This window comes from Mesitornis unicolor, unplaced genomic scaffold, assembly GCF_000695765.1.
Source record: "Mesitornis unicolor isolate BGI_N332 unplaced genomic scaffold, ASM69576v1 scaffold22698, whole genome shotgun sequence".
Taxonomy (NCBI): Eukaryota; Metazoa; Chordata; class Aves; order Mesitornithiformes; family Mesitornithidae; genus Mesitornis; species Mesitornis unicolor.
In genome coordinates, this window is record NW_010204164.1 from 93,299 (window position 1) to 119,002 (window position 25,704).

The window sequence follows — 25,704 nt, forward strand, 5'->3', positions numbered from 1 at the left end:
CACTGAAAGACTTGAACATGGGGAGGTAACATGAGAAAAGCCTAATTTACCTAACAAAACTAAACAAGGCCTTTTGATGTAATCTAAGGGAAAAAGTACTCTTCTCTTCTTATAGTTACATTGAAGATGTGTAAAGAAAATGAATAACACTTATTTCAACTTGTAGCAAAGAAAAGAATGATAGCTTTGCTAGAATTTTTGACAATAATTAAAATACGGTGGAAACAGAAGGGCCTGTGCATGCATATGCACAGGTGTGGACAGAATGAATTCCTCTGCTGGAAGGTGCTGATAGCCTTACCATGGTGGAATGCTCGTGCTGGGTCTGCTGACTGGTGTGCTGAGCCATGACATGGGAGAGCTGGGCTGGAGCCACGTTTGGGCTCATTTTGTGTGGTACTCCCAACAGCCCCATGCTGCAGAGGCACTAGAGCTGCTATTCTCATCCACCAGAAAAGTGTCATTGACCCTTCCTGCTGGCTGTGGTCTGGGTATGCTGGTTACTCACCTGCAAACTGCCTGGTTGCAGTCATATTCCTTATTGTGGAGGGGTTAATGGTCATTGGGAAGATAACTGTTGTGGTATTTGCTTCTAAAGCAGGAATAAAATTCCTCTATTTCGTAGCAATGATTGAGTTCAGCCTTTAAGCTCAATGCAGTAAATTTGGAGCACATTTGGACATCATGAAATAGCCACCCTCTTACAGAGAGTGTAATATGCTCTGTAATACACTAATACATTTCTCAGAGGTATTTTCTGTGAAATGCTCCCTGCTTTCCTTCAATGCTTTTAAGCAATTGCAGTTTTCACTAACTTCACATGCGAATTCACAGTTTTTAATGTAGGCCAAAACAAAACACTAAGTGGCCTCTGTACTCAGAAGAGCTGAGCTCCATGAAGGTGGGCTGACAATACTGCCGAGGTCCTCCTGCTTTTCTCAATTTCTGGAAAACCTCTGCTTACCAGGATGAAAGTCCATTCTTCTCAACCCTTTCCAACGCAAAAAATCTTTCTTTCTAACCCTCACTGTCTCCCTTAGATTTGGTCTTCCATGTTGTTTTCCCCCCCAGCTGGTGTTTCCTTGATGCTGTGCCTCTCCTATCAGTCTCTGCAGAACTGGTTTGTGGTATAGCGAGGGACCTGGGGGATTGGGGCAGATACAGCCCTGGTTCAAAATGCTGTACTGCATGACAGCAACAGGTCCCTGTGAGGTGGAAGCACGGTTGCTCGGCCAACCGGTGCTAACAGGGAGACAGAGGCTGAAGCCTCCTTTGGTCCCTTGCCTATCCGTGCATATCTGAGCACAGATCTTCCCTACCTCTCACGTACATCTTAGGCTCCTCTGCACACCTCTTACCTGCTTCTCATTCATTTCTCTAGATCCTCACTCCCTACATGCCCCCTAATCTCACTTTTGTATGCTAGGCAGAGTAATTTTGAAAAATAGACATGTGTGACAGAGCTGATTTGAAGGGGAGTAGGCCAGACTTGGTACGTTCACAAATGGAAGCAATCTGGTCTGTGTGGATAGAGCAACAGGGCCTTGTATGGAAAACATCTATCTGAATGTGCTGCACAGAAAAATTATCTCTGTCACCAATTTAAAGTCATATTCCTCCTCTCGTATGTCACAAGCATAAAACTACACTCCATACAAATCTTACATCTATCATTAGTTTCACTGTAATTTATGAAAACCACAGTAACCCTGTGTGAACCCTGAAAATAAGCAAATGCGTATCACCTGCCAGCACTTCTAGACAAAATCACTTGTTTGAAATGAGCTGGAAAGTGGGACATATTTGCACCTCTGGTGTGGAAGGTAAGGGTGATGGGGTTTAAACAAAGAAACTAATGAGCAGTGCCTACATAAATATTTAACACTTTGATATTTTTAGAGCTTATTTTGGTAGTGGCCAAACTATGCAGTATAGCAGCCTTGGCGTTTATGCTGAAGAACATTTTTGAAGGACTATGATACATTGTTATTAAGTGGGAAGACCCCCTTGCCGATAACCAGATCAGAAGGGCTGTACCTGGCACTCCTGAGCTCCCGTTTGCAAGGTCACTCGTGAGAAACATTTCACCTTTTAAGCACAGGTACTGATAGATGTAAATCTAAAGAGGCAGAAGCTTTATCTCACTGTAATCCAGAGCCTGTGGTCCGTGCTGGTCCCAGCTCGAGGCTGGACAGCAGGGCTGAACCCAACGCCATTCTGTTCGCCTGTCAGAAACAGCCGAAGCAGTTGTAGCTCAGCTGCACTGCCCTTTCTAGCAGTAATATTTTTTTTAATTAAGACAATGTCTGACAAAGTAAATTAACAGAAGCTGATGCTTTTAGCAGGTTTTTTTGCTTCAAATGCCTGATGTCAGCTTGGGCCACATGTACATTCTGCACATGCCATGGGATAGAAAAAGTGAAGCCTTCTTTTTCAATTCTCTGCTGCCTGCCCAAACACCACATGTACTGTCTGTTACATGTCGCTTCTGATGAGGTTCATGCTGGGAATTTCTTTTTAAAGGCGAAGTGTTTCTGAAGGAAAGAGTTCAGACTGGGCAGATTGCATAAAGAAAATCTCAGTGTCTCTGACTCGAATGTATCAGTTGTTTTGTGTGGACACCAACAAGCAGTTTGTAAAGGTTTGAGTTTGTCAGGTAATGAAAGAAATAAGAGGGATCAGAGTAAGCAGTGGTGAGAATGGAGCACATGTTTCTAAAAAGTAAACCAACCACAAATATTGTTGTAATTAGTAAGACAACACAGGAAAAATTATTTCAGTAATGCACATGTGTACCTTGCGGAATGATCCTTACAAGCATGAGGAGGCCACTTTTGAAACCTTGATAGGATATATGGCTCTTGACATTATCAGGACTCTGTTTCCTGATTGAGTAATGTGCAAAATCTATGCTGTCCGGCACATAACAAAATCAGAGACATGAACATCCTTAAAAAAATATGAGAATCAAAGGTTCATTATATTAATGTAACATTGTCTGCTGCAAGCCCCCCCCCTTTGGTTTTTTCCCTAAGATATTTTACAGCATTCTAAATTAATAGTCAGCCTAAATTATTTGGAGAATTGTTTTATTAAATACTTTTCAACTACAGGGAGAAAATATGAACCAGAACTATTTTTCCTCTGCAGCAAGCCTGATCCAGAGTTCACATTCTTATCATAGATCATATTAGTTTGAATTCCTTTAAAGGAGGAAAATCCTCAGCCTCAGTCGAGGGATTCAGACACAAATAGACATTAGTGAAGCTTTCACCCCTATCTTTTCCGGATGGCTGTCCCTTCTCTTTCATTGTTTCCTTCCTGTCCAAACCCAGGAGGGCTAAAAGTGCCCGTCGCATTGGCTGAGCCCAGCTGCTGCGTGCCCTGCGAGAGAGCAGGCCGGGAGTGTTCTCCTCAGCACGTCGGACACGAGGTGTTGGAAGCCCAGGAATAGATCCAGGCTCGGGTTTCTGGCGTGATCCATTTGTTTAACCTGTTGGGCCAGCTGTGGAGGTGAAGATATATTTTAGTAGTCAGTGCTGACATCTGAAACAAAGGGGGAAGCTACTGTTCCTGTGTAAACTTCTAATTAAACGCTATTTGTAATTCTTGTTACAGCATGCAAAGATTGTTAGCTTCTCGGAGATGGTGTACTATAGGTGCTTCTTCAATAGTATGTGGAAAAATTAAGAGTGCCTTTACTGAAAAGGAATTCAGAGGTTACCTAATATACATTGAGGGTAAAAAAAATTAATTGATACAGAACCACCTGGATCAATGTTTTCATGGTGAAATGTGGACATTTTCTTCTTAGGTGTCCGATTCCAAGCTGTGCAAGGGATATTAACCTCTAGTTCCCATCTGCTAACATGAGTTGGATGAGTTTGTTCTGCCTGTAGCGTGGGCAAGTGCTTACCTTAGTGAGCAAGAAGTGGTATAGATTGCATTTCTTCTAAACAAATGACAGGCTTGGCCTTCTATGTGGCAACAGAATTTTGATAGGGATTTCAGGGGGTGGGAAATGCCACAGAAACTTGTTTTAATGTGCCCTAAAATTCCTCTGTGTCCTGTTAGAAGTCAGGACTTCCAGTGTGACAGCAGTGGGGAGTCCAATTCGCTGTCCTCAATTCCTACTCTGTGTTACGGGGCAGGTTTTTGGTCTGTGTGGTTTTTCTCTTGTGCTTTGTTTCTTTCATTAGTGTGAGAAATGTAGATTATAGTGTTTCGCTTTTGAAGCTAGACAGGAGAATGGAGTTCTGTTAAAGGAGAGATCGAATAGATGCTCCCGCTTAAATTCTGGGAGCATATGAGGACTTCTCTGAGATGCCCATCACTCAAGGTTGTCTCAGGGTCCTGATCTATGGGTTAAGATATTAAGTAAATAGCAATTTAGGACATTAGTGAAATGTTGGATGGTAATTAGCTATTTGTCTGCATTTCTAAATTTATAGACTCTTATTTTAGTTACCTCAAAATTTACTGTCTGAATCTGTCGATGCTGCAAACCACAATGAAGGTGCAGGTTGCTCACATGAGAACTAATTTTACTACTGTTTAAATGTTCTAGTTGTCCACAGAGCTGATTCAAGATATGAAGAGGTGGTGAATGTACGTTTTGCTGCCTTAATGAAAAAGACAACGTCACTTCTGCTATGAAAAGGGAAGACAGAAAAAAGTAGCAGAGTTGAGCTGGAAAGCAGAGGGGACACGTGCTGCCATCCCTGCAAGAGGGGTGGGGAGTGACCACAGCTGGGGCAGTGGTGGCTGCAGAAACCAGCCGTACACCTGAACTTTTTGCATGGCAGCAAGGCTGGATTTCCAAGATGCTCACATAGGCAAAGCAAACTTGGTCATTGATTTCCTTGTAGCAGGAGGTTACCTGAGGCAGTGCCTGCTTTACCTGGATCAGGAACAAGCTGTGATACCTGGAGGTTGTATTTAAGGTTGTGTTCTTGTTATAAGATACCGCTGAAGTTCTTTGTGATTTCATTAGGCTTGCCAAAGCTTGTGGTTTAGGCTGGAACTGTTCGGCAGGGTTGTGGTGAGTGATTGCCTCAGGAAGAGACCAGCAAGGGCGGCCAGGGGCACAGCAGTGGAAGTGGGAGCCAGGGTAGGAAGGAGTTGCATGGACAACCTTTGCTCTGCATTGCTGAGCTCTTGACTATTTAACATCCTTTAACAGGTTGTAGTACAGCTATCTGTGAAGTAACACAACAGAAACACTTTCTGTCATGATAGTAAATCTGTAGGATGTCCTGGAGAAGATGATAAAAGCAGGAAGAAGTTTGCTGACAGAAAGTTTGCTGTTTTGCTTTCTTTTCTAATTGGCTTGCTCCCTCTTTTTTGTTACAAGCTTGTTTTTAAACCTACATTTGCTTTTAAAATTCACAGTGTGTTTAAAACATTTGAGATTCATCTCATCCTGACAAGGAAGTTGTTTCTCTAAATGCAGTTTGCTGCACAGTAATGCATTCTTGTGATTTTGTGTTTTGGTAGTTCTAGGGGACAGTAGTAGCCATGCCCTAGCACCCCCTTGCCTGTGGAACCATGGCCCTCATGGGCGGCTGGCACCCTGGGCTCACAGCGAGGTGCCCAGCGGCCACAGCACCCATTTTGGTGGCCACTGGCTCTGCTCAGCGCCATGGGCTGCCCTCTGTTACCGTGGCAACTGGCAGATGGGGGGCTTCAGCAGGGTCAGCGGGGAGGCGGCCGCAGCAGCGCATCGGACGAGCCGCTCAATAACAGCCCTTTCAGCTCTGACAGCTCTGCTCTGGCTGGCCAGGAGTAGTTATCAGATTACTTGTATTAAAACCTAATTAAGATGTGTGCCAGTAAATGCAGCATGGTTATTGGATTTGGTGATTTAGCTGCTGCAGGTTGCTGCAATCCAATCATGTCGTTTCAGCAAATTCAGCTCCGTGGAGTAGAGGGAAAATGTTTTACATCAGTAACCTGACAGTGCTGAAAGAGTAAATAACCTCTTAATGCCTCTGCTATGTCAAAGACTGATCCCCACTGCTGGGTGGATGGACACTGCCCACAGATCCTTGCATACTAATTTCTTTCAAATCAACTTTCCAACCCAGAGGAAGGCTGACAGGTTGTACCAGCTTTTCCCTTCACTGCTCGCAGTTGCCTGCGGATTAATGGCCCCATGAGCCCTCCAGGGCAGGGAGCTCGCAGCAGACACCTTGTGGGTACCCCTGCTTCAATAGTGTGTCTTTGTAGAAAAGAAGGAAGCTTTTGGGTTTGTCTGTAGACTGCAGACGAGGGGACAATCTCAATGTAACTCTGTGTGTGCTAGTCCAGCTTTGTGGTGTTGGATGCAATGGAAGTTTATTCACTTTGGTGCCAAAGCTTTGCGTTATGTTTGATGTTTCACATAGTTTCTGTGAGGTTTGGCAGTGGTTGTCTACCCATAGTTGTTGAAATGTAACAAAACTAATCTATCCCTTTCTGTTTCATTTCTGGGCAGGCTAAGGCAGAAGGTTGTAGCTGCACAAAGTAGCAAGGGAGCTTGGAGCCGTTCTAACATAAAGCTGTGTATGAGCTCCAAGTACTGAGGCTCAGAGCAAAACATTTACCCTGAAGCATTCACTACAGCTTGTGATGCCTCAGTTTTGTTCTCCTTCTGTGGAACCACTTGTCTCACAAGGCTGCCTCTCACCTGCCTTCATATAGAAATAGGAATTTTGGTTTAGAGTGGTTAATGGAAAGTTATCTGAAGGGTATTATTATTATTACTACTAAATGCGAGCTTACTCCTTAGTGCCAGGTTGTCCTGTAAGCAGTCTAAACATAATGTGGGTCGAGAGCTACATGTCTTTACCTTGTGCCTTGAAGTAACATGACAGGGCATGGAGTCAGTTCCTGCCCTCCAGCACCCCCAGGCCAAAGAGGAGCAGCCACCCAACATCCCAACTGGACAGATCTTGCCACTTCGGTGGAAAAATGACCCCATTTGGAATGGAGGGCAAGGATACAGTGGTCACTCAGATGCTTAGGACGCAGCACACATTTACCTGGTAGGTGGTGTTGCCAAAGTGAATGTGGCGACTGTGCAACCTCACTCACTCTTATTAGCAAAATGTGCAGAAGGTTCTGTCACCCAGTTGTAAAAATGATGGCAGGCATCTATGTGCAGTTGTAACATATGGGAAGTACAGTGAAGGTGGGTGGAGCTGTTCATTTCTCATCTTGAATCATTTACGAGATCAGCAGGCAGGACAGATACAATGCATATGGGAATGTGTGGCTGTGCTGCACATGTCACACGTAATAGCAGATCCTGTGAGAGGGCCCAGAGCCTGTCCTCAGGAGCTAAATGCACCAGAGCAGGCTGGTAGTCCCAGCGTGCGGACCAAGGGCCAGCTTGGCAGCAGTTTTGGAAGAGCAGACTGGTAGACAGAATTTGAGAATTCATGGATCTACTCCCTCTTTATCTATCACGACCCAGAATTGTAGCAGGGAATGTTGTTAACCCTGCACTCAAGTGCTGGAGGATAGATACAGAGGATAAACGTCAAGTTGTGGCCTGCAAGTCAAACCCAGCTCCGTGCCTGTGCCATCTTTCTCTCTCTGCTCCTGGGGACAGGTGAAATGCAACATGGTGGGTGGTGAAGTTACAAACCAGAAAAGCATAATTGAGTAGTATTGCCATAATTAAACACTTTGCTAATTACAGTAGTTTATCTGAATTGCCCTTTGCATGATCTGAAAGGATACAGAGCTTTACAACAGAGCACACCGAGGCTTGAATCCAGTAATGTGGCTGACGTTTGCATGGGCTGCCTGTGAGTATCCAGTAGAAAGTGTTGTTTCACTGTAAAATTCACATCAGCTGGAAATGTCTTCTCTCTGGGTGCCAGAACTGGAGGAAGTTCCTCGCACTGAAGTGGACACACACTGGGGAAGGGCCTCTCCTTGGGGCTGCATCAGCGGCCAGAATGAGCCCTACTGCAGCAGTGGGCAATTGCTCATTGTGTTTGCTGCAGAGATGTGTGCCGAGGGGTTTGTCTCCTCACCCATCTCTTTAGCTGCCAGTAATAATAATTTTTGTGCAAGAGGTTCTCTCAAAGACCGTATGATTGTTCTTATGACAGACTGAAACACGAGCAGAATGGGAAAATTATTAATTGAATGTAGAAATCAGCAGAAACTTAAATTCTAAGGGCCTGACTCTAGACTGTGGTTGGTAGTTGAGTTGGGCTCTTGTGCATGAGGAGGATTTCACAGCCTCAAGGCCCTGGATAGGTAGGGCAGCATGGGAGTTCTTCCTTCGGCTGTCTGAAGACAGCACTTACCAGTTACACCTCCCTACCAGTACTGCCATTAAGGAAGAAGTACTCTAGAAAGAAAAGGCTAGAAGATGTCTTTATTACAAATCAAGAAGTGCAGTGAGGTCACACATCCCCCTCAAGTAAATGGAAATCAATGGCAAAGCAGCGAGCACAACTCAGCTCTCTGGGCTGAAACGACGACGTTGCCTCCAGCAAACACCACTTGTTCTTGCACTCCCCGGGAGCAAGATGCTCGTAGGAAAGCTACTTTCTTTAAAAAAAAGACCAAGGAATAGTACAAGGGTGGGGTTTTGTTTGTGTGCGGGAGTTTTGGGTTGTTTTTTTGGAGTTCAACACCCCTGAAATCACCTTTACTAAAGAAATTAAACATAAACAGTTCCTGTACCAATGTGGTATGGTTTGGAAGGTATAGGGAGTGTGAAATTAGATGCAGAGCATCTGTATCTGTATTTAGTAGAATCCCTTGTGCTATCGAAGAGGGGGTTTTGTTTGCTTTGTTGTACATTTAGAAGCAGCTGCTGCTGTTTGCAGCTCGCTGCATGTAGTTTTGTCATGGACCCCAGGAGATGGTCCTGCAGCTCCTCAAATCGCCTGTGCAAGGAATCGTGAGGAGAGTAACAGGACTCTGAAATGTGGCATTCAGTGTTTGCTCCATGATTGCTGTGGTCTTATTTCAAGGAAGTTGGCTGGCACATACAGATCAGTAAAGGATCTGGTTTCGATATAGATGTTTGGCAATTTTGTTTCAGTTAGGTTTTATTAGCTTTTTATAAAGAAATTCTGGGGTGTTTACTAGTGCAGTTATTTGAACAATCACAATTTAAAATGTGAATATTCAGAGAGATTAGCTTAGCCGAGTTATGGCAGCTGTACAAGTCAAAACTACCACATGGAGCTGAAAGTAGAAAGGTTCAGAAAATCACAGGCCCTATTGTAAGCGTAGAACTAATTCCATTAAAAGCACCACCTGTATGAGACAGACAACCTAAAAACCTTGCTCAGCTGAAGCTGTATTTCAGTATGTTGAGCAAAAAATGGTTTACAAAAGCAAGTGCAAAGTTGAGATCCAGAACTAACCATGACAAAACCAGTCAGTTCGTGCTCTTTAAGTGCACAGCATTTAGAGGTGTAGGTTTTTCTTTAGACTACTGTTATTTAAAGACAAGAAGCTTCTAAGATGTCAGAAAGGACTTTTAATTAAAGACGTTTCCATTTAAAGAGTGAGATGCATTTAATGTAAAAACACCATTTCCAGCCTATTTGTGTTCACGTCCCTTGGTGCAGGTCCCGAGCAGGCTTTTTAAATTTTTCACAGCAGGACTACTGAATAGTTGCTGGGGACACAATGAGCCAAGGTTCTGTAAAAAAAGAAGTAAAGGTGCGACTGCCGTGTCTACAGCAGTGTTGTCCCAGCTCAGGCGCTTGTTTTTGAAGTGCAAGCACAAGGCCTCTGCGTGCTCCTTCTGATACCCGCCAGCTTGTCCCTCCATTTTGCAGCCCCTGATGAGGGCCTTTGAAGCGACGGGCTCTTGACATCCTTCCCCGGGAATCCCTGTTACATGATTAAAAGATCTATGCTGACGTGCTTCATTAACACTAAGCTTACTTGAAATAAATGGTGTGTTTTGTAACGAGTTTTGGGCATTGACTAGGTTGTAAAGAGCAGCAGACAGAAAACAAAAGGTTTTTGTCACTTTATGTCCAGTTTGTCTGGGGGCTGGTATATTTGGATTTATAATCTGGGCTAGCGTGTGTGTGTGTGTGTGTGTGTGTGTGTGTTGTGGTTATTGAAGCAGCCACAGGGTGTGGAGCTTGCTTTTCTATGGGTATCAGGATGCAGCCTTTACTGATGTCACTTTGTGGCAAAGCAAATCCACTCTCATGTCATGATAAAGCTTATAATCAGAAGTGTAGACCTTTAAAGATGCTTATTTAAAGTGTGAAGAGGAAATGTATTGAATGCCCATTGTAGGAGCAGTACTTCAGCCTGAGCCCAACCACCAGACTGAGCTCTGTCATCTGGGAGCTGCACCCACCGGTGCAAACATCAAAGCTTCTCCCCTGAACTCGAACTTCAGATGCTCTGCAGCCCTTTTATCTGTTTCTTTTCCAGGTTACAGCAGCTTGACAAGCACTGCCAGGCCACTGCCCAGCAGTTAGTGGAGCTGCTCAACAAACAGAATCGGCTCTTCAAAGAGAACCAGCTGCTTACAGAAGAGGTGCAGTTTCTGCGAACACAGGTACCGTGCCAAGAGAAGAGGAGCTCTGAGGGAAATGTTCTGTGGCTTTAGCAGAGAAATCTGCCAGCAGTCTCAATTCAGCTGTTGGGTTGTGTTGCTGCTGTTGTTTTAAATAAGGATTTACCTGATAGGGGAAAAAAAAAAAAAAAGCCTTGCAACTGGAAAGCTGGGCCTGAGTCCCACTTAAACCTGAACTAAATGAGAGAGGTGTTTTGAGGTGACAGTAAGGCACAATTTATTCTTGGTGACAGTTCCTAACTTTCTTATCAGAAGATTTTGTGTTCCTTTTTCAGAGAAGAGGGAAATCCTTTCTTTAACAGCATTAACGTTTAAACAGTAGCTTGATGTTGATAGTTTGAGGCTTTTGCTGACATTTGTCAGACTTAAGTCTCCCTACCACTCTATTTTTAAGTCATTTATCTTTCCTGCTGCTCCATGAGCACTCACCCAAGTGTGAGATGGTGAAGGTGAAATGTGTCTGCTTGAGCACTGCTCGCTGCGCCGCATCTCTGGCAGGGCTGACTTTTGCTTCCAGTGCTCTCCAGGAAGCTGTGGCTCTCGTGGGCTGCTGTTGGGGTGGTTTTGGTCACCATTCTTCAGTCACTGCTCTGGAAATAAGGGAGAGGGGTGCGTGGTTTGGGTTTTTTCTTTGTCTTACATGGCCTTGTTTCATAAGAAAGAGAACTAACAAGCACAGCATGAGGTTTTCAGTAAAATGATCAAATAATTAAAGCCTTGTTTTGTGGCTAAGTAAATGAACTAATTCAACCATAGCAGGACATTTTCTAATTTATAAACTAGCGAGTTTGCCCAGGATAAGCAGAGTCCTGTTAACAAGGTAACAGAAGGGCAGTGCAGGAGATGTAGTCCAGTAGCACACCTAGCAGTAAGCAGAAAATGAATCATCTTAGAACTTTAAAATATTGAAATCCTACTCTTTCTCATAGGCTTTTAGCTGTAGAATTCAATAAATGTTTAACCCAGGAGAATAAAATCCATACTTTGTTTTGCCTTTAATCATGTCAGCCTGTTTGGTTTTACAGGATTTCCTGTTGTAATACAGAACCTTGGTAGTCTGGGGTAGTGTGAGGCTATCAGCATGGAGTAACTCCTGGCAAATTTCAGGACAACCCCAGTGTTCACTCTGTAAGATAGTTTTAAAAGGTGGCTGTTCAGAAACGAAAATTAAAGTTTTTTGTTTTAAGGGAAGCACTCTCTGTAATATGAAGTCTTTCCATGGTCCACAGAGATTTTGTTACTGATAATCTACTTTATCTGGAAGCCAGTGTGCTTTTATGAAGTTTGTCAGAAGTACAAAAATCATACAAAAGAGGAAAAATCATTCAGATATTATATTATACTGCTATCGAGACTTGACTGACAGGAGCTTCCTCTTTTATGTTCATTACAAGTTAATTGTGCTCCAGAGGATACTTTTTAACTTGAGAACACTCAGAAGAGAAGAATTATGTAAAAAGTTATTACAAAATTAGTCCTAAAAATCTATTTGTAGCTATTTAAAGCAACAGTGGTTCTCTAGGGATTGGAATTCATCCCAAAAGAGCCGCCTGGACTATCAGACAATTGGTTTAAGAGAACTAAGGAACAGTTCACCATAAATGGGAGATTTTGTGGCAGATGCACCCACCCTACTAAAGACCTGAGAAAGACCCAACAAAGACAGTGCTAAAGTTTCTGGCCTTGGTGGCACCAGGACTGCCTCCCCCCCTCACAGCTCATGTCTGGTCCACACAGTGGGGGTCAAAGGAGGGAAAGTTGGGGTCCTCAGCCAGTAGGGGGTGACACGACCATGTATTGACCACAGATCAGATTCGACCAGGGTATAAATGGTGCCCCGCCGGAGGACTCATTTGAGTCGGTCCTCCTCGGAGCAGCGGGTCTGCAGTCGGGGACTCTCCCCTTGAGTTGGGACGCCACTTAAGGTAACTTCTCGAGATTGAGAGCCCTCCCTTTTCGGTGAGTGAGTGAGTGAGTGCACATTTTGGATCGTTTGGCCTAAAACTTAAGAATTCTTAACTCAGCCGTGTCTGGTAATATTCCCAACCAGCATATTGATCCTGTATTTGTTGTCAGTGGGATGTTGTCTTGGTGAATGAAGTTTTGTCTGCTTCATTTCAGTTGCAGATTAAAGCTTGAGTTCATTATTTGTGTGCGCGTAGCCATTTTGGTGCGATTCCGTGACAGATTTTAACTACAGAAGGATGTGTGTAGTTAGTATAAAAAAAATCGACAGCAGAATCGGTGTTGATCAAAGCTAAAAGTGACATCATATTCCACATTTTGCTGTATGGCTCAACAGTTTTTCTTTGTAATCAATTTTTTTTTTCTGGGGGGGGGGGGGGCAGGGAAGGCAGGAACCAACTATACCTAATCTTTAAAAAGGATGTAAAATACACTGACCTAACTGTGCTATTGTATCTTGGAACATAAGCCACTACTAACTGCAGTTGCATTATTTCAGGGAAAAAAAATGGGATGCAGCTCTCAAACAGGACACAGATGGAACCAAGTAAAAACCTGGATGGATAAAGAGGAATGAGCAGAAGTAGGTATTTTTTCTGTACCCTATATATAGAGAGAGGGGGGAAGGAGAGGAAGGAGGACTAAAACTATTTGCAGATGTGGGCTGAATCTGGCAAACACTTTGAGACAAAAAGGAGAAGAAAGTGTTTGAAATTGTTGGAGCATTTTGTATTTGTCTTTTTAAGCACTGAAAAATTTAGGACAAGCACTCCACAGCAAAGACAGGTTTATCTGACAGAATTAGAAAAAAGAAAAAAAATCTTAAAGACTTAAATTGGAGAGAAAGGGAACATAAAACTCTTAGCAAGGTGGGAACTTCTACAAGAGTCCAGATTTTACCATAGGTGCTTTTTGGTCTGGATAATCTCTGGGTGTTTGTCTCTTGATTTGGAGTTGGTTAGTACTGTTGCTTCCAATAGTGTTTTCCTTCTGAGGAAGCAGAATCCTCTCTATTTCTTCAAAACGGCTGCAACTTGTTCTGTAATAAATCATAAAACTTAGTGTTGTGTTGAAGGAAACATAATACAAAAAGGTGTATTTGGAGCAGTGCTGTTGGACTCACAGTACTGCTACATAGCTATAGCTGTTCCTATTGCCTTGTAAGAGCCACATTTTTGGGTTTTTTTCTTAATTTAGAAGTCCCAGATTTTAAAACTGCATAATTTATTTTAATCTAATTGACCTAGAGAAATAAAAATAAAAAAAGACACTGACAAACCTATACCTTTCATAGGATTTGTTTTCAAGACTCAGGTTACTTCTACTGCAATTTTGATTTCTACTGTTAGTGTTTGCTGTATGGGGGGAGGAAGAGGAAAAAAAAAGATGTCTTAAAATCCAGCTGGATTCTGGTGTGCTGAGAGTCTGTTTTTCATGGAAAGCTCCTTTGACGCTGTAAGGAAAATTTGGGGGTTTTAAGTGATTGAAAAAAAGTCATCATAAAAGAAACACATGATCCTGCTACACCAAATTCCCTTACAGGCACTGTGAGTTACAAGGCTTTCAGCATCCTTGCTGAAGGATTAACCAAGACAAGTACCACAGGTTTTGAAGGCATCTTTCCCATTCTCAGCAGTGAATTACATGCTTTTAGAATAATCATGTTAAATCTCCTATTCCTGAAACAAGCTCAGTAGTATTTCAGAACAACCACCTGCCTACAACATGATGAAGATGCTCCCACTGTAATTTTCGTTTCCATAGAGCTAAGAAGGACCAGTATGGTGATGTGGCCTGACCTGACAGCATGGGCTGTGCATCAGGCCATTAGACTAATATTTAATAGTGGTATACAGTATAACATACTCAGGTCCACATAATGGTAGTCAAAAGTTTAATTATGGGACTTTCACCTCTTGTTTTGAAAGTTTTGAAAAGATTGGAGTTTCTACCTTTGAAAGTCTCTTACACTGCAACTCGTGCCAAGTCAGGAGGAGAAGAGATATTGAGCTCCCCTCCTGTACCAGTACTAAATTTAAATGTGTGTATCTTTCTGAAAGCTGGGATGCTCCTCACTTGCAGGATCTGCCTTGGTGCCCACCAGTTGACGTTAGTATTTGTCTGGGTTGCTGATGCCCTTGCAGAGCCGGGGTTGCTGCCCAGCTGAGCCAGCATGAGCACAGACCAACGGCATTCGGGCCTTGGGGATGACCCCCAGCTCGGGCTGTTGTCCACGCTGCCACTCTGCCTTCCCCTCTGGAGGGAAGGTTTCTGGTTTGGGTTTTTTTTGTTGTTTTCAGTTTGTGGTGGTGTGGTTTTTGTTTGTTTGTTTTGGGGTTTTTCGTTTGGTTTGGTTTGTTTTTTTAACAGCCAGTGCCATTCCACAGGCAGGAGCTGGTTGTTGGGGTTTTGTTTGCTTTTTAAGCAGGTGAAAAGAAAGTCTTGATTACTCCTTGGATGGAGTTTAGTTAAACTTACAGGAGTGGATGCAGGTAGAGCTCTGCTTGATGTCTGACTGCCCTGATAGGACACGTGGAGTGCTGCATCCCCCAATATTTAGCTCTTCAAAGCCTGTGGCCCTGCAGTTGCAGGAGGTCTGTACCCCCTGGGTGCTGCCTGGCCAGTGGACAGAACTGGGGAGCAGCTCAGGAACTAAGCTTGGATCTGCTGAGCTCCACCTTGGGTTTTTCAGCTGTGCAAATGAGGATTGAGGCCCCTAAGCCACCGGAGTGTTTTCTAACCAAAGTAGTGACTCCTCTCCCTTCCATCAGGAGCACAGGTAACAGCAATTAAACCATCCAGATGGCCATGGGTCTCCTACAAAACCTCCCAACCTGTGCACCCCAGAATACCCCAGTTAAAACAGGTGCCACTGAGGGGAGGAAGCAATTTGTGTCTCGCCCATTACCCAAGTATTCTTGGGAGGAGGAGAAACTTTAAAATGGGGAAGGCCCCTACCTCTCCGTTGACCAACTCACTGGGCAGTTAGCTGGAAATGAGGAGTGACAGACTGGCATCCACGTCTGAAAGGGCTGCGTTAGCATCCGGGCTGTTTGGTGGTATGCTGAGCCTCTGCCAAGATTTGTGCTTTATTTTCAAAGCAGGTGAGGCCTGGGTGGCGTCAGGTGGAGAAATGCCTGCTTTGTCAGTCGAGCTGAGGCTCAGCATCTCCCGAAGCATCCTCACTGGGTAATGGTGGTGACAAAAGACATGAAGGCACCTGAGGCTTTGGGGTGGAAGTAGTGGTACCCGTTTCACATGTGTACAGGCACATGAGGCCTTATTTTTGTGGCTGCAGGTACCAAGAAGAAGAAAATGGCAGCTTTTGAGTTAGAGGCATATATGGCAGTGTGGTGTTGCCAGGGTGGAAATGTTTTGAACTTCGGTGGTACAAACTGCCTGTAGGAAAAGGGGTTCCTAAAAAAAAAGGAGTCTCTACCCTAGGGTAGAGCCTTAGGGTATAGCTTTACTCACTTTAGCAGTGAGGGGGGCAAGCAGTGAGTGAACAGGGGCTATTGCTGGGGCCACCACGGTGGCTGCGTGGCAGAAAAAGGGGGTGGTGAACACCCACAGCAACAACTGCCGGGAAACTTCTTCAGGACCCGAGTGTTGGGGGGGGCGGTGTTTGACCTTTTGAATCAGTCTGAACCCTGATGCTGGCCATCACCAAAACAGAGAGTGGTCTCCCCTGGCTGTCAGGCTCCAGGCACGGACATAAAATGAAGCGCCAAGGCTCACAGGGGCTGTAGCTCATTTGCCCTTGCACTGGCTGCAGACACCACTGTAGCAGTTTGTGTTAGTGCATGTATTTGGGGGAGGGGGGAGGGGAAGAAAAGAAAAGTACCATGTTATTGTTTTTAATTAATTCTTTAATGAACTGCAGCTTCATCAGTTCTCCTCTTTTAACTCAGCCCTAACTGTCTTACCAACTAAGGTGGGGGGGGGGAACAATAAGCAAGCGAAAAGCAAACCCTTCTATTAGTCCTCTAATACAAAACCAGCCAAAGTAGAAAGTTTATTTCTCAGGTCATTTACAGCTCTTAAATTCAAATTTTAGAACTCCAGTGGCTTAATTCTAGGTAGCTCCCCTCGCTCCAATAGGGTTTGCACAACACAGCCCCCAGCCATGCAGGAGCTGGGGGGCTGTGACTGAGCCGTCCCCCCTGGCAGCCGCTTCCCGTTCCGCTGCAGCCACCCGCGCCGTCCCCACGTGCTCCAATTCCCGGTAAACACCCTCTGGCACAAACCTTCCTGGCAAGGAGAAGGAGCAGGATCTCGGACGTGCCCCAAAACAAGAGCTCAGTTATTTACTGCTAACCACGAGCCATGTCTCCGGCGCATGGAGATGCTGTTTTTGCAGCAATCAAATCGCTCGTGTCCTCGCTGCCTGCTCGACTTCTGCCCTGAGACAGAGGCCAGGACCGTGGGCTCTGACCCAGTGCGTGTTTACGTCGCCTTAACCACGTCCGCGTTTCTCTTCTAGGAACTCGCGGGCAGGCTGAAGTGACACAAGAAACACCAGCACAGCGATGGCAATGCGGGCTGCTCACCTACACACCCCTCTCTTTTCTTCCTTTTTATCTTTCAGGTCTGCTCTGTACCTGGGGCTTGGCTGAGGCTCGCCCAAGGCACTTCTGCAGAAAACAGGCACTTGCTGGCTCATTTCAACTGCTTTCTAACTGTTTTTAACTGTGGAATCGTAAATACTTTGAAGAGTCACCAGCCCACCACACTTGTAAGGAAGACAGCTGAAATTTTGCTGAAAAGGCTGGGCTTGCAGGCCAGTTTTAACAGCTGTTACGTAGTGTGGACTCAATTCATAATTTGTACCACTTTTTATAAAATGCTTTTATCTATTTTTATGATTGTACATAGATGCCTTATTTACAGACTGAACTATCAATAAACCTAATTGGAATTTTTTTCCTGGTTCTGTCCTTTTGAATTCAAGGGCAAGCATGTACCTGGGGAAACAGGGACTGTTAAGGCCTGCACAAGCTCACTGCGCTCCTGTTTATAAACTCATCACAGGAATCTCCCTGGGACCTTTGTTTTTACACAGTATTGTCACTTCTTATGCAAAAGTGCGAGTCCCACCAACTCATCCCCGAGAAGAGCGCAGGAATGATTGAGAAATGTTCCATTGAGCATTTCCACAGGGCAGGTTTCCCTCCAAAACACTCAGGGTGAAGCCTTTAAGCAAAGGCACCCTTAGTTACTGAGGGCTAAGCCGTGAGTGCCTGGCTCTCAACACTGAAGTGGGTTTTTAAAACTTACTTTCCAAATCCCAGACTGTTTCAGAAAGAATTTATCTGACTCTTGCTAACTAGTGTAAGATAAACTTACTATATAACAAAAAGGTTTCTACATCTGTAGTCTTCAATGTAGTTGCAGAATTCCATTAGTGAAGGGCAATAAAAAAACCAACCCCAAAACTCAAAGAACAGTTCTCCTTTAATAAAGCTACCTCAGCCAGCATGAACATAAAATGTAACAAAAAAAACAGAAGAAACACCACATGCAGTACTTAACCATTTGCTGCAGGACACAATCTTTCTCTCCCTTGAATTCTAAGAATTATGAGTGGTACGGCCCTTACATCAAAGTGTTTTTTCCTCCCTGTTTCAATTTCCTGCCATATTAAACTGCCAAAGACATCTGATCTCCTCCCTCAACTGCTGCACCAGTGTGACAATAAACACGCTTAACGTGGCCTCGGGTCTTTAGGGACGAGAGAGCCCAATGGAGAAAAGTCCTCCCTGGTCAACCTGCAAGTCTAGAAGGACCCAGTTTTTCTGCAGCAGCGACTCTACTTTGTAGCCATTCATGAGTCATTACACACAGACAGCACCAGCTCTGTCTGACTCCTGTGTCTCACCCAGTTCCTGTCTGCTACTTAGGCACAAAACACTCGGTTTTACATGTACAGGTGCTGGACCAGGCGATCTAACCCAGGACATCCCATGTCTGGGGCCAGAGCATGATCCAGCCTGACCACCAGGTCCTGCTGACTAATCTCCCAGGAGCACCAACCTAGCGCTGGCTGGCACCTGCTCCTTCCTGCTACAAGGTGGGGGGAGAAAAATAAAGAAGGAAAAACAAACAAAAGAAAAAAAACCAAACCAACCCCTGAGATGAAGCACCTCTATTCTGGGGATGCGTTCATGTCTGAGCACTGGGCTAAAGCCCAGCTGAGCGCCTGCTCTGGGGACACTCAGCCCTCCCGGCCAGCCGGGGCAAACCGGCCCAGCTCACGGGCGTCACCAAGTCCCGCTGCCAGCTGCCCTGCAAATCCCACCGTCCCCCCTTCTCCCCTCTCCTTACTCTGGCCCATGGCCCAGCTATGGGATGCGAGGCTTTGAATTGCATCAGACGAGGAATCGCTGAAATTGCGGGTGTTCTGACAGGATCCCTGCGTAACCATCCCTTGAAAAGCGTAACTCGAATTTACTTTTACAAGCGACACAAACCTCCTGGGGTTAACGTGAACCCTGAGTGGAAATGGCCACGGTCCAAAGCACAGATACAGCTTGCGTAGTCATAAAAAGTTATTTTTTGACAGTACTGTAACTTAATAATTTACAAGCTGAACCTGATCACCCAGCATTTGAAATACGTCACAGCGAGTTACAGTTATCACTAGGACTTCACAGCAAACAAAACTTGTAACTAAACATGCACAGATAACTATATATATATATATACAGTGATAAAAAAATAACGATGTACATTTTCTTGTAAGAAGAAATTAAGTAAATTCTTTGTGCATTTCAGGATTGAAACATCTAACCTATATAAAATTACTTTAAAATATGAAGTAAATATTTAACCCAAAACTCGAGAAATCTTTTGTAATCTGCAATATAGCCTTCTCATTTCAGTTTTTCTTTCTCTGACACAGAACAACTTAGGAATTTTATCCTCTAAGATATTTAATAGTAATGTGCAGATATAAAAAATACGTCCTTTGTGGCAAGCTTGAACATATATATATATATATATATATATATATATATATATATTTACAAACCTCCAGAACAAATTAGCATTAAAAAACACAGAAGTAGCAGATTGACATAGTGCTTTATTTAAGCTGTCTGTACGAAGGAAAATAATGTGCATCCCTATCATATACGTGTAAAAATACTAAGGATGTACAGTGTACAAAAAACAGTTTCTTGTAGTTATTTCACATCCTCGTGGGTCATATACTTAAGGAAATAAACAGTTTAAGTATGACCAACAGTAATACGGTTTCTTGGGTTCATAGTCGTGTCTGCTTAATATCCTTAACCGTATGACTAGATCTTGCATGGATCTAATGAAAGAACTAGCAAGGTCAAGAAATGTCACAAACTGTAAAGCTACAGGGAGGTAATTCAATTACCAATTTAGAGGTTTTTATTTAAATAAATACTTTACATTTCATGCTTGCCTGTAATGCACTACCAGGAGCAAGATAAGGAAATTCTACTGTAGACAGTACAAACAGTAGCAGCAAAGTGTGTACATTGAGGTGTAATATATAGACCCTGCAGTTTGTAAGGAAAGACCTTACTTTTGTACTCTAGGAGAAGCACATGGCCCCTGCAAGAACAGTCAGCTTTAAGAAGCCGCAAGTAAAGATGGAAAAAAAAACAATGTAAAACAATACTGGAATAAATGTTCTTTAAGCAACAGGAATGTACTGGAAGATGGTTTAGTGTGGAAAGCAAAGCTGTGTGCAAAACTGCCAAAATCCAAACAGAAGTGACCCATTTCCTCCGAGATGGCTGCCGTACACGTACACTGTCTGTCATGGAAGTCAGTACAAGCTGGAGTCCGAGCATGAGAGGTAACCAGCCACCAGCGCCTCTCCAACAGCCAACCACAACCGCACCCGCAACAGCAGAGCCCCTCAAGTTTCTCTTGGCACCGCTTGCCCATTTGTCTTCCACCCATCTCTAACCCGGGTAAGAGAGAGAACCCCCATCCCCAGGCGGCACAACATGGCCGCCGACTCTCTCCGTAGCACAAACTGGATCAGCGACGTTGCAGCAGACAGGCAATGCAACGCCAAGTGAAGCCTTAAAAGGTTTCCGAATAATTCCCCGGCAGATATTTACTGCAAACCACGTTCTAAATAGCTGGGCGATGGTGAGCGAGCCACAGGGCTGCTTCTGCAGGCGAGGAAGGGCCGGGCAGAGGCACGGCGCCCCTTGGCCATCACCTCGAGGCGCCCTGGGCCGAGAAACTTATTGCTGTTACGAGCTGAGAATGTAGGGGACAAAACACAGGCGTGTAACACAGGTTTTGAAGTTTTAGTCTGTAAGTCTGAGGCCTTTGCAGAGAACTAATTAATGCCCATCTATTAGGTACTCAGTTACTGCAGTCAGTCACTCACTGCGTCAGGGAAGAGACCTCGACACCACCGGTGCAGAACAGCCCTGCAACGCACAACTTCCCCACGTGCTTAGTGTTACAAGGTGACAGAATGAGATCCCACGTAACTAGAATATACATCGTGATATATGTCTGACTGATTATCCGTCACTAAAGATAAAACACGAAACATGACAAAATTGCCTAAATTAGTCTGTGTCTATAGCTGCCTTGCTAAAATGCCCGTCCGCCCCTTGACCGTCCCAGCACGTGCACTGCCAGCAGTGGGCTTCATGCTAGGGCACGCAACTTGCCACATCAAGAGGCTAAGGCATCTGTGGAGGAACACCTCTCCTTCCAGACTCACCCACTCACTCACACCACGCAACCGGGAGCGCCCCGCAGCACCACAGTCCCGGCGGGAGCACACGAGGAGAGACTTCCAATGATAATCCCATGGAGTCAGGGGCTTCAAACGTCGTTAGCAAGGGCAACGTGCGCTGCCGCCACGCTGCGTGACGCCCCGACTCCTAGCACCAAAGGGTTTATTATTAAGATTATCATTGCTGAAGATCAAAGCTGAAGTTTATGCACGCGTTCTGTTAGGTACGGATCCTCGGGAATGGAAAGACGTTGTCCTATCAGGGACATCTCGCGACATTTTAAATTTGGTCAGTCGGGTACCGCGGTTACACGTAACACGCTGGCTCTCAGGACTCTTTTGGTTGAGGGCAAACCTTCCTTGAGAATGGCCGATGCCAGAAATTGACTATTTTAATTATTAAAATAAAGTGCTTCTCTTGTAACCACTCTGGTCTCGTTGTTCAAATGCAGTTCCTTCATATAGAACAGAAAATTTCTGTTGTGCTGTCGGGCTCTTACATCTCAAAGCACAAGATGGAGCTTTTCTGTCTGTTTGCTTTTAACCCTTTGGCACGTGAAGTTGGAATCCGTCCCCTCCATTGCCAAAGAATTAAAAGCCAGGATTTCGTTCACCCGAATCTGATTCTATGCGGTACGTACAATTTCAGAGCCTTGTTAAAATTTCCACATGGGAGAAAAGTGCATTATTCCCTTCAGCTTGTACAGTCCTTCCATATATTACAAAATTAACTGCTCTAAGCCTGTTCTACCTAAGATGTAGCAGCATTTGCAAACATGACACATACAATCCTTATCTCTAAAAATAAATACTACCGCAGTATAATTAAAAAAAAAAAGAATACTCAGAGTTAAACACCTGGAGAAAAAGCTAATTCACAATTTCAAAATAAAAACAAGTAAGGCAAACACCTGTTTACCTTGGTGCACACGTTTTGGTGAAAAGCCATACCATTATGCCTGTCTACATTCTTCAGCCATCAGAGGTGATGTGTATCATGACAGAAAAAGAAAAGCATGAGAAAGATGTTATCTGGTGCAAATTATAAGACCCCTTAAACAACTTCAACTGCTGCTTTTACGCCTTCATTTCTTGCATGTATAATGTTCGATTCTTCATGATTGCACGTGAACCTGGAAGTTCTAAGCGGCAGGCTGGGTGAGCCCAGCCCTTCTGCTTCTTCTGTAGTATCCAACAGTAATTAAAAAATTATATATATATATATATTTATATATATCAACAGTTTAAGTCCTTCTCTCAAACATTTCCCAAACGAATTCCAGCCAGGTGTTAATGACAGAGACCTGCTTCAAGTAATGATATGCCTAACAAAAACCTTGCATATGTACATCACCACCCCTACGTTGCCTTGTTCTAACCAGCACAAACAGATGCAAGAAAATGTCATGGGCTAGTCTTTTTTAGATCAATTACAATTCTGATTCATCTTCTGGAAGAAGATAAGCTGGGCCAACACGTTTTTTATGTTTAGCCTCCACTGTGATGAAAAATAGATGACTACTTGTGCACAAAGTGTACAACGCTGAAGTCAAGTCATCTACCTCCAAAGGAATCGTGAGTAACTTCTTGACGTTGCCATTACACTGAGACTGTGGGCAGCAGCAACAGCAGGACAGCGGAGTAGAGAACAATCTCCTATTTCATGCAAAACCAAAATGGGCTTTAGGTAGGTTTGGGAAAGAAACTCGATCAATTTGGAATGGTCTCTGAAAGTGCCCCCACTATCTGAAATAGTATCTAGCACTGGTGGTGATGTTCAGGAATCATTTTCAGTGATAAACCTAGGATGACGGTGAAGCAGCAGAACAAAAAAGTTATTCTCGTCCACTTGCAGAGTAGGAAAACTGGGGGAAATGCGGTCGCCTCTCATTGTCCATGCAGTCCATACCATCCTCGTCATCTGCATTAAGGGAGAAGTTCAAAATGTCATTATATTTGCAACCAAATGTTATCGTTCACCGGATACGCATGACATCTTTCACATTCGATGCCGAAGCTGAAGGATGCCCTTCCAGCAAGTCACTGTTTACTGAATTCAGGATGGGTAGGTTGGTTTGTTGGCTTGGTCACGACCATCACCTGAGAACCTCCATCCTCACCGCCCATTCCAGGCTGCCCAAAACACACCAGCACATCTAGCGGCTGCCAGCGCAGAAGCAGCCAGTTTCCTCTGCTTCTGAAGCTGAGTGCAGGAAATTATGACCTTACTGTAGACGTATTTAAATACTCCTCCCTTTCCAAGGGAGTTAAAAGGAAAAACAGCTACAAAATGAACAATTTGTTCAGGTTCTGTGTGTTTCAATTCTTACATATTATTTTTTTAGCAAACTAATTATTTTTACAGTATTTACTGGGATCAGAGGAAACACAGACCAAGCCAAATTCATAAATATTTTTATTTACAGAATTCCTGCAGTGCCAATGGAAACCAGGCACCAGATGTTGCCTAACTCTGAGAATTTGGATCTACATTCTCACACGGATTTTTTAATAGTGCTTATCATTAAAGACTCCTATTGTAACTGTTATTCCAACGATGTATTTATAAGCAACCTTTAGGAAATATACATCTTTTGTATCTTCACATATTCTACATATAAAATCTTGAGCTATCGCAGGTTTGGGCAATTGCTGTGGTTAGGCTGGGTCACTTTTGCAGTGCCTCTCAGTTCCTGCAACTTCATACACAATCTCCCTTTTACGCTGTCAATTTAAATTAGATTTGTGTACAGAGCTTGTTTGTTCGTTTTGCTCTCAGTTTGATTACTGTAGCTACAAGATATATTTTCAATTTTCACTTAGCATGATTGGTAAGACTTTGATATCTGAAAAACTGGCCTAAATGTTATGAAGATTATTTCTGCAACTATGTAAGATCTTTAGTTCAGCAGTAGCTTTCTGAGGCACAGATCCCTCCATCCCTAAAACACATTTTAACCCCCTTTTGCATCATCACATCAAGTGATACCAAATTAATAATTTAAAACTGTTTCTTGCTGCAATACCCAGAAAAGGAAAAAAAACCCCGTGTGGTCCTTGAACCACTGCAGTTCAGTAAAAATGGTAGCATTGGTATTGATCACCTGCTCCGAATTCAATAAATTTAAAGCTGAACTCTTGGTAGCTTCCACATATTTTGCATTGCTTCAACCTTCAATGGATAAATCGCCATTCTCATTGTATACATGGAGTTTCAAGAGATCACAACGTTAGGATATTGAATCAATGGACTCCAAATTGATCCAAATTTTAGCAAAAGTTGTTCAAATTACAAACATGAACAAATTCTTCTCAAGAGAGATGGCAGAAGAAAGAGTTATTTTTTTTCACCCAAGGAAGACTTAAAATCATTTAAATGGCTGTGTCCAGACACTACAAATGCAAAATCCAGAAAATACTGCAGCTCAGTATACCAACAGAAAACTGCAGCGAAACCTGGGAATCCTAAAGCACCAGAAAATGAGCGAGCTCTGTGAACAGGTAACCAACCTTAACTATCACCTGTAACTGTCTGCCTTTGTGATCCTCCCTCCCCATCCCCAAATTTAAAAAAAATAACAATAATCTCACTTAGAGAGGAGATTCATTCAAGAACTCAGCAGCAAGATTTTAAGTGCTCTGGCGTGGTTCAGTAGCTCCGTTGAGCCCTAGCTTGGCCAAACAGACCATGATTGGTGTGTGTGCAGCAGCAGATGACAAAAATACAAACTGTGGAGAAATGACATTTACCCCAACAAGAAAAGTCTGTGAAAGGCCCAGTGCAGCCGTTACATCTGTATTAGTAACTCCTTTAAGAGCTGTGCTGAAGCACAGAACTGGATAGGAAATTTCATTTTCAAGTAATTGCTGCCTACACAAGAGACATCCACTTGTCTCTGGAAGGTCTTTTTTTTTCTTTCTTTCTTTTTTTCTCCTTAGGTCTTCCAAGTATTTTAAAATATTAAAACTCGCTACACGTGGATAGCCCACATGCTTAAGGCAGGGTCCATGTTCCAAGTACTTTACTGAACTAGGACCTTAAGGGCCAACCAGCAGACATCTGAAGCTGCTGTTTTCCCTTATTTAAAAAGAAAAAACACATAATCCAGAGTGATCTCAGATTCTCAGCTTCGTAACTGCTCCTTCTTTAAGAAAACGCTGTCATTGAGAGTTACTGTACACACTTCCATATGAAGATTTTTACTAACAGTGAGAATAGCTTTTCCATTCAAACAGAAAAAACCTTACACGGTGGTTTATTATAAATTGTTTATTTTTAAGTTATGTTTATGCATAATTTCTGACTTACATTTTTCAGGCGGCGTTATTGTAATAGTCTGAGCTGTAAATTCTTCATCAAAATACCTGGTGTCTGTCTCAGATGTCACTTGAGGTTTAAAAGGAGGTACAAGCTGAAAGGGACCAAGAAAGAAAGTGA

At 43.6% G+C, this 25,704-nt stretch overlaps 2 protein-coding genes across 3 annotated transcripts in view; one reads left to right on the forward strand and one right to left on the reverse strand.

The window, feature by feature from the left end:
• SDCCAG8 (serologically defined colon cancer antigen 8) overlaps positions 1–16,752 on the forward strand; it is a gene marked incomplete at its 5' end in the record, with an annotated part of 100,314 nt that extends 83,562 nt beyond the window's left edge. Inside the window, 2 exons of the mRNA XM_010190975.1 lie at positions 10,414–10,540; positions 16,603–16,752. Of these exons, the coding sequence (XP_010189277.1) occupies positions 10,414–10,540; positions 16,603–16,752 (277 nt within the window). The remainder of the gene's footprint in view (positions 1–10,413; positions 10,541–16,602) is intronic.
• A 6,196-nt stretch (positions 16,753–22,948) lies between these two features.
• The window catches only part of AKT3 (v-akt murine thymoma viral oncogene homolog 3), a 53,919-nt gene continuing 51,163 nt past the window's right edge, over positions 22,949–25,704 (reverse strand). The window contains exons 10-11 of one of the 2 annotated variants that reach the window (XM_010190973.1): positions 25,576–25,678; positions 22,949–23,187 (exon numbers count right to left, since the gene is read on the reverse strand). In XM_010190973.1, the coding sequence (XP_010189275.1) occupies positions 23,102–23,187; positions 25,576–25,678 (189 nt within the window). In that variant the 3' untranslated portion in view covers positions 22,949–23,101. The remainder of the gene's footprint in view (positions 23,188–25,575; positions 25,679–25,704) is intronic. The other variant, XM_010190974.1, reaches the window with a different exon arrangement.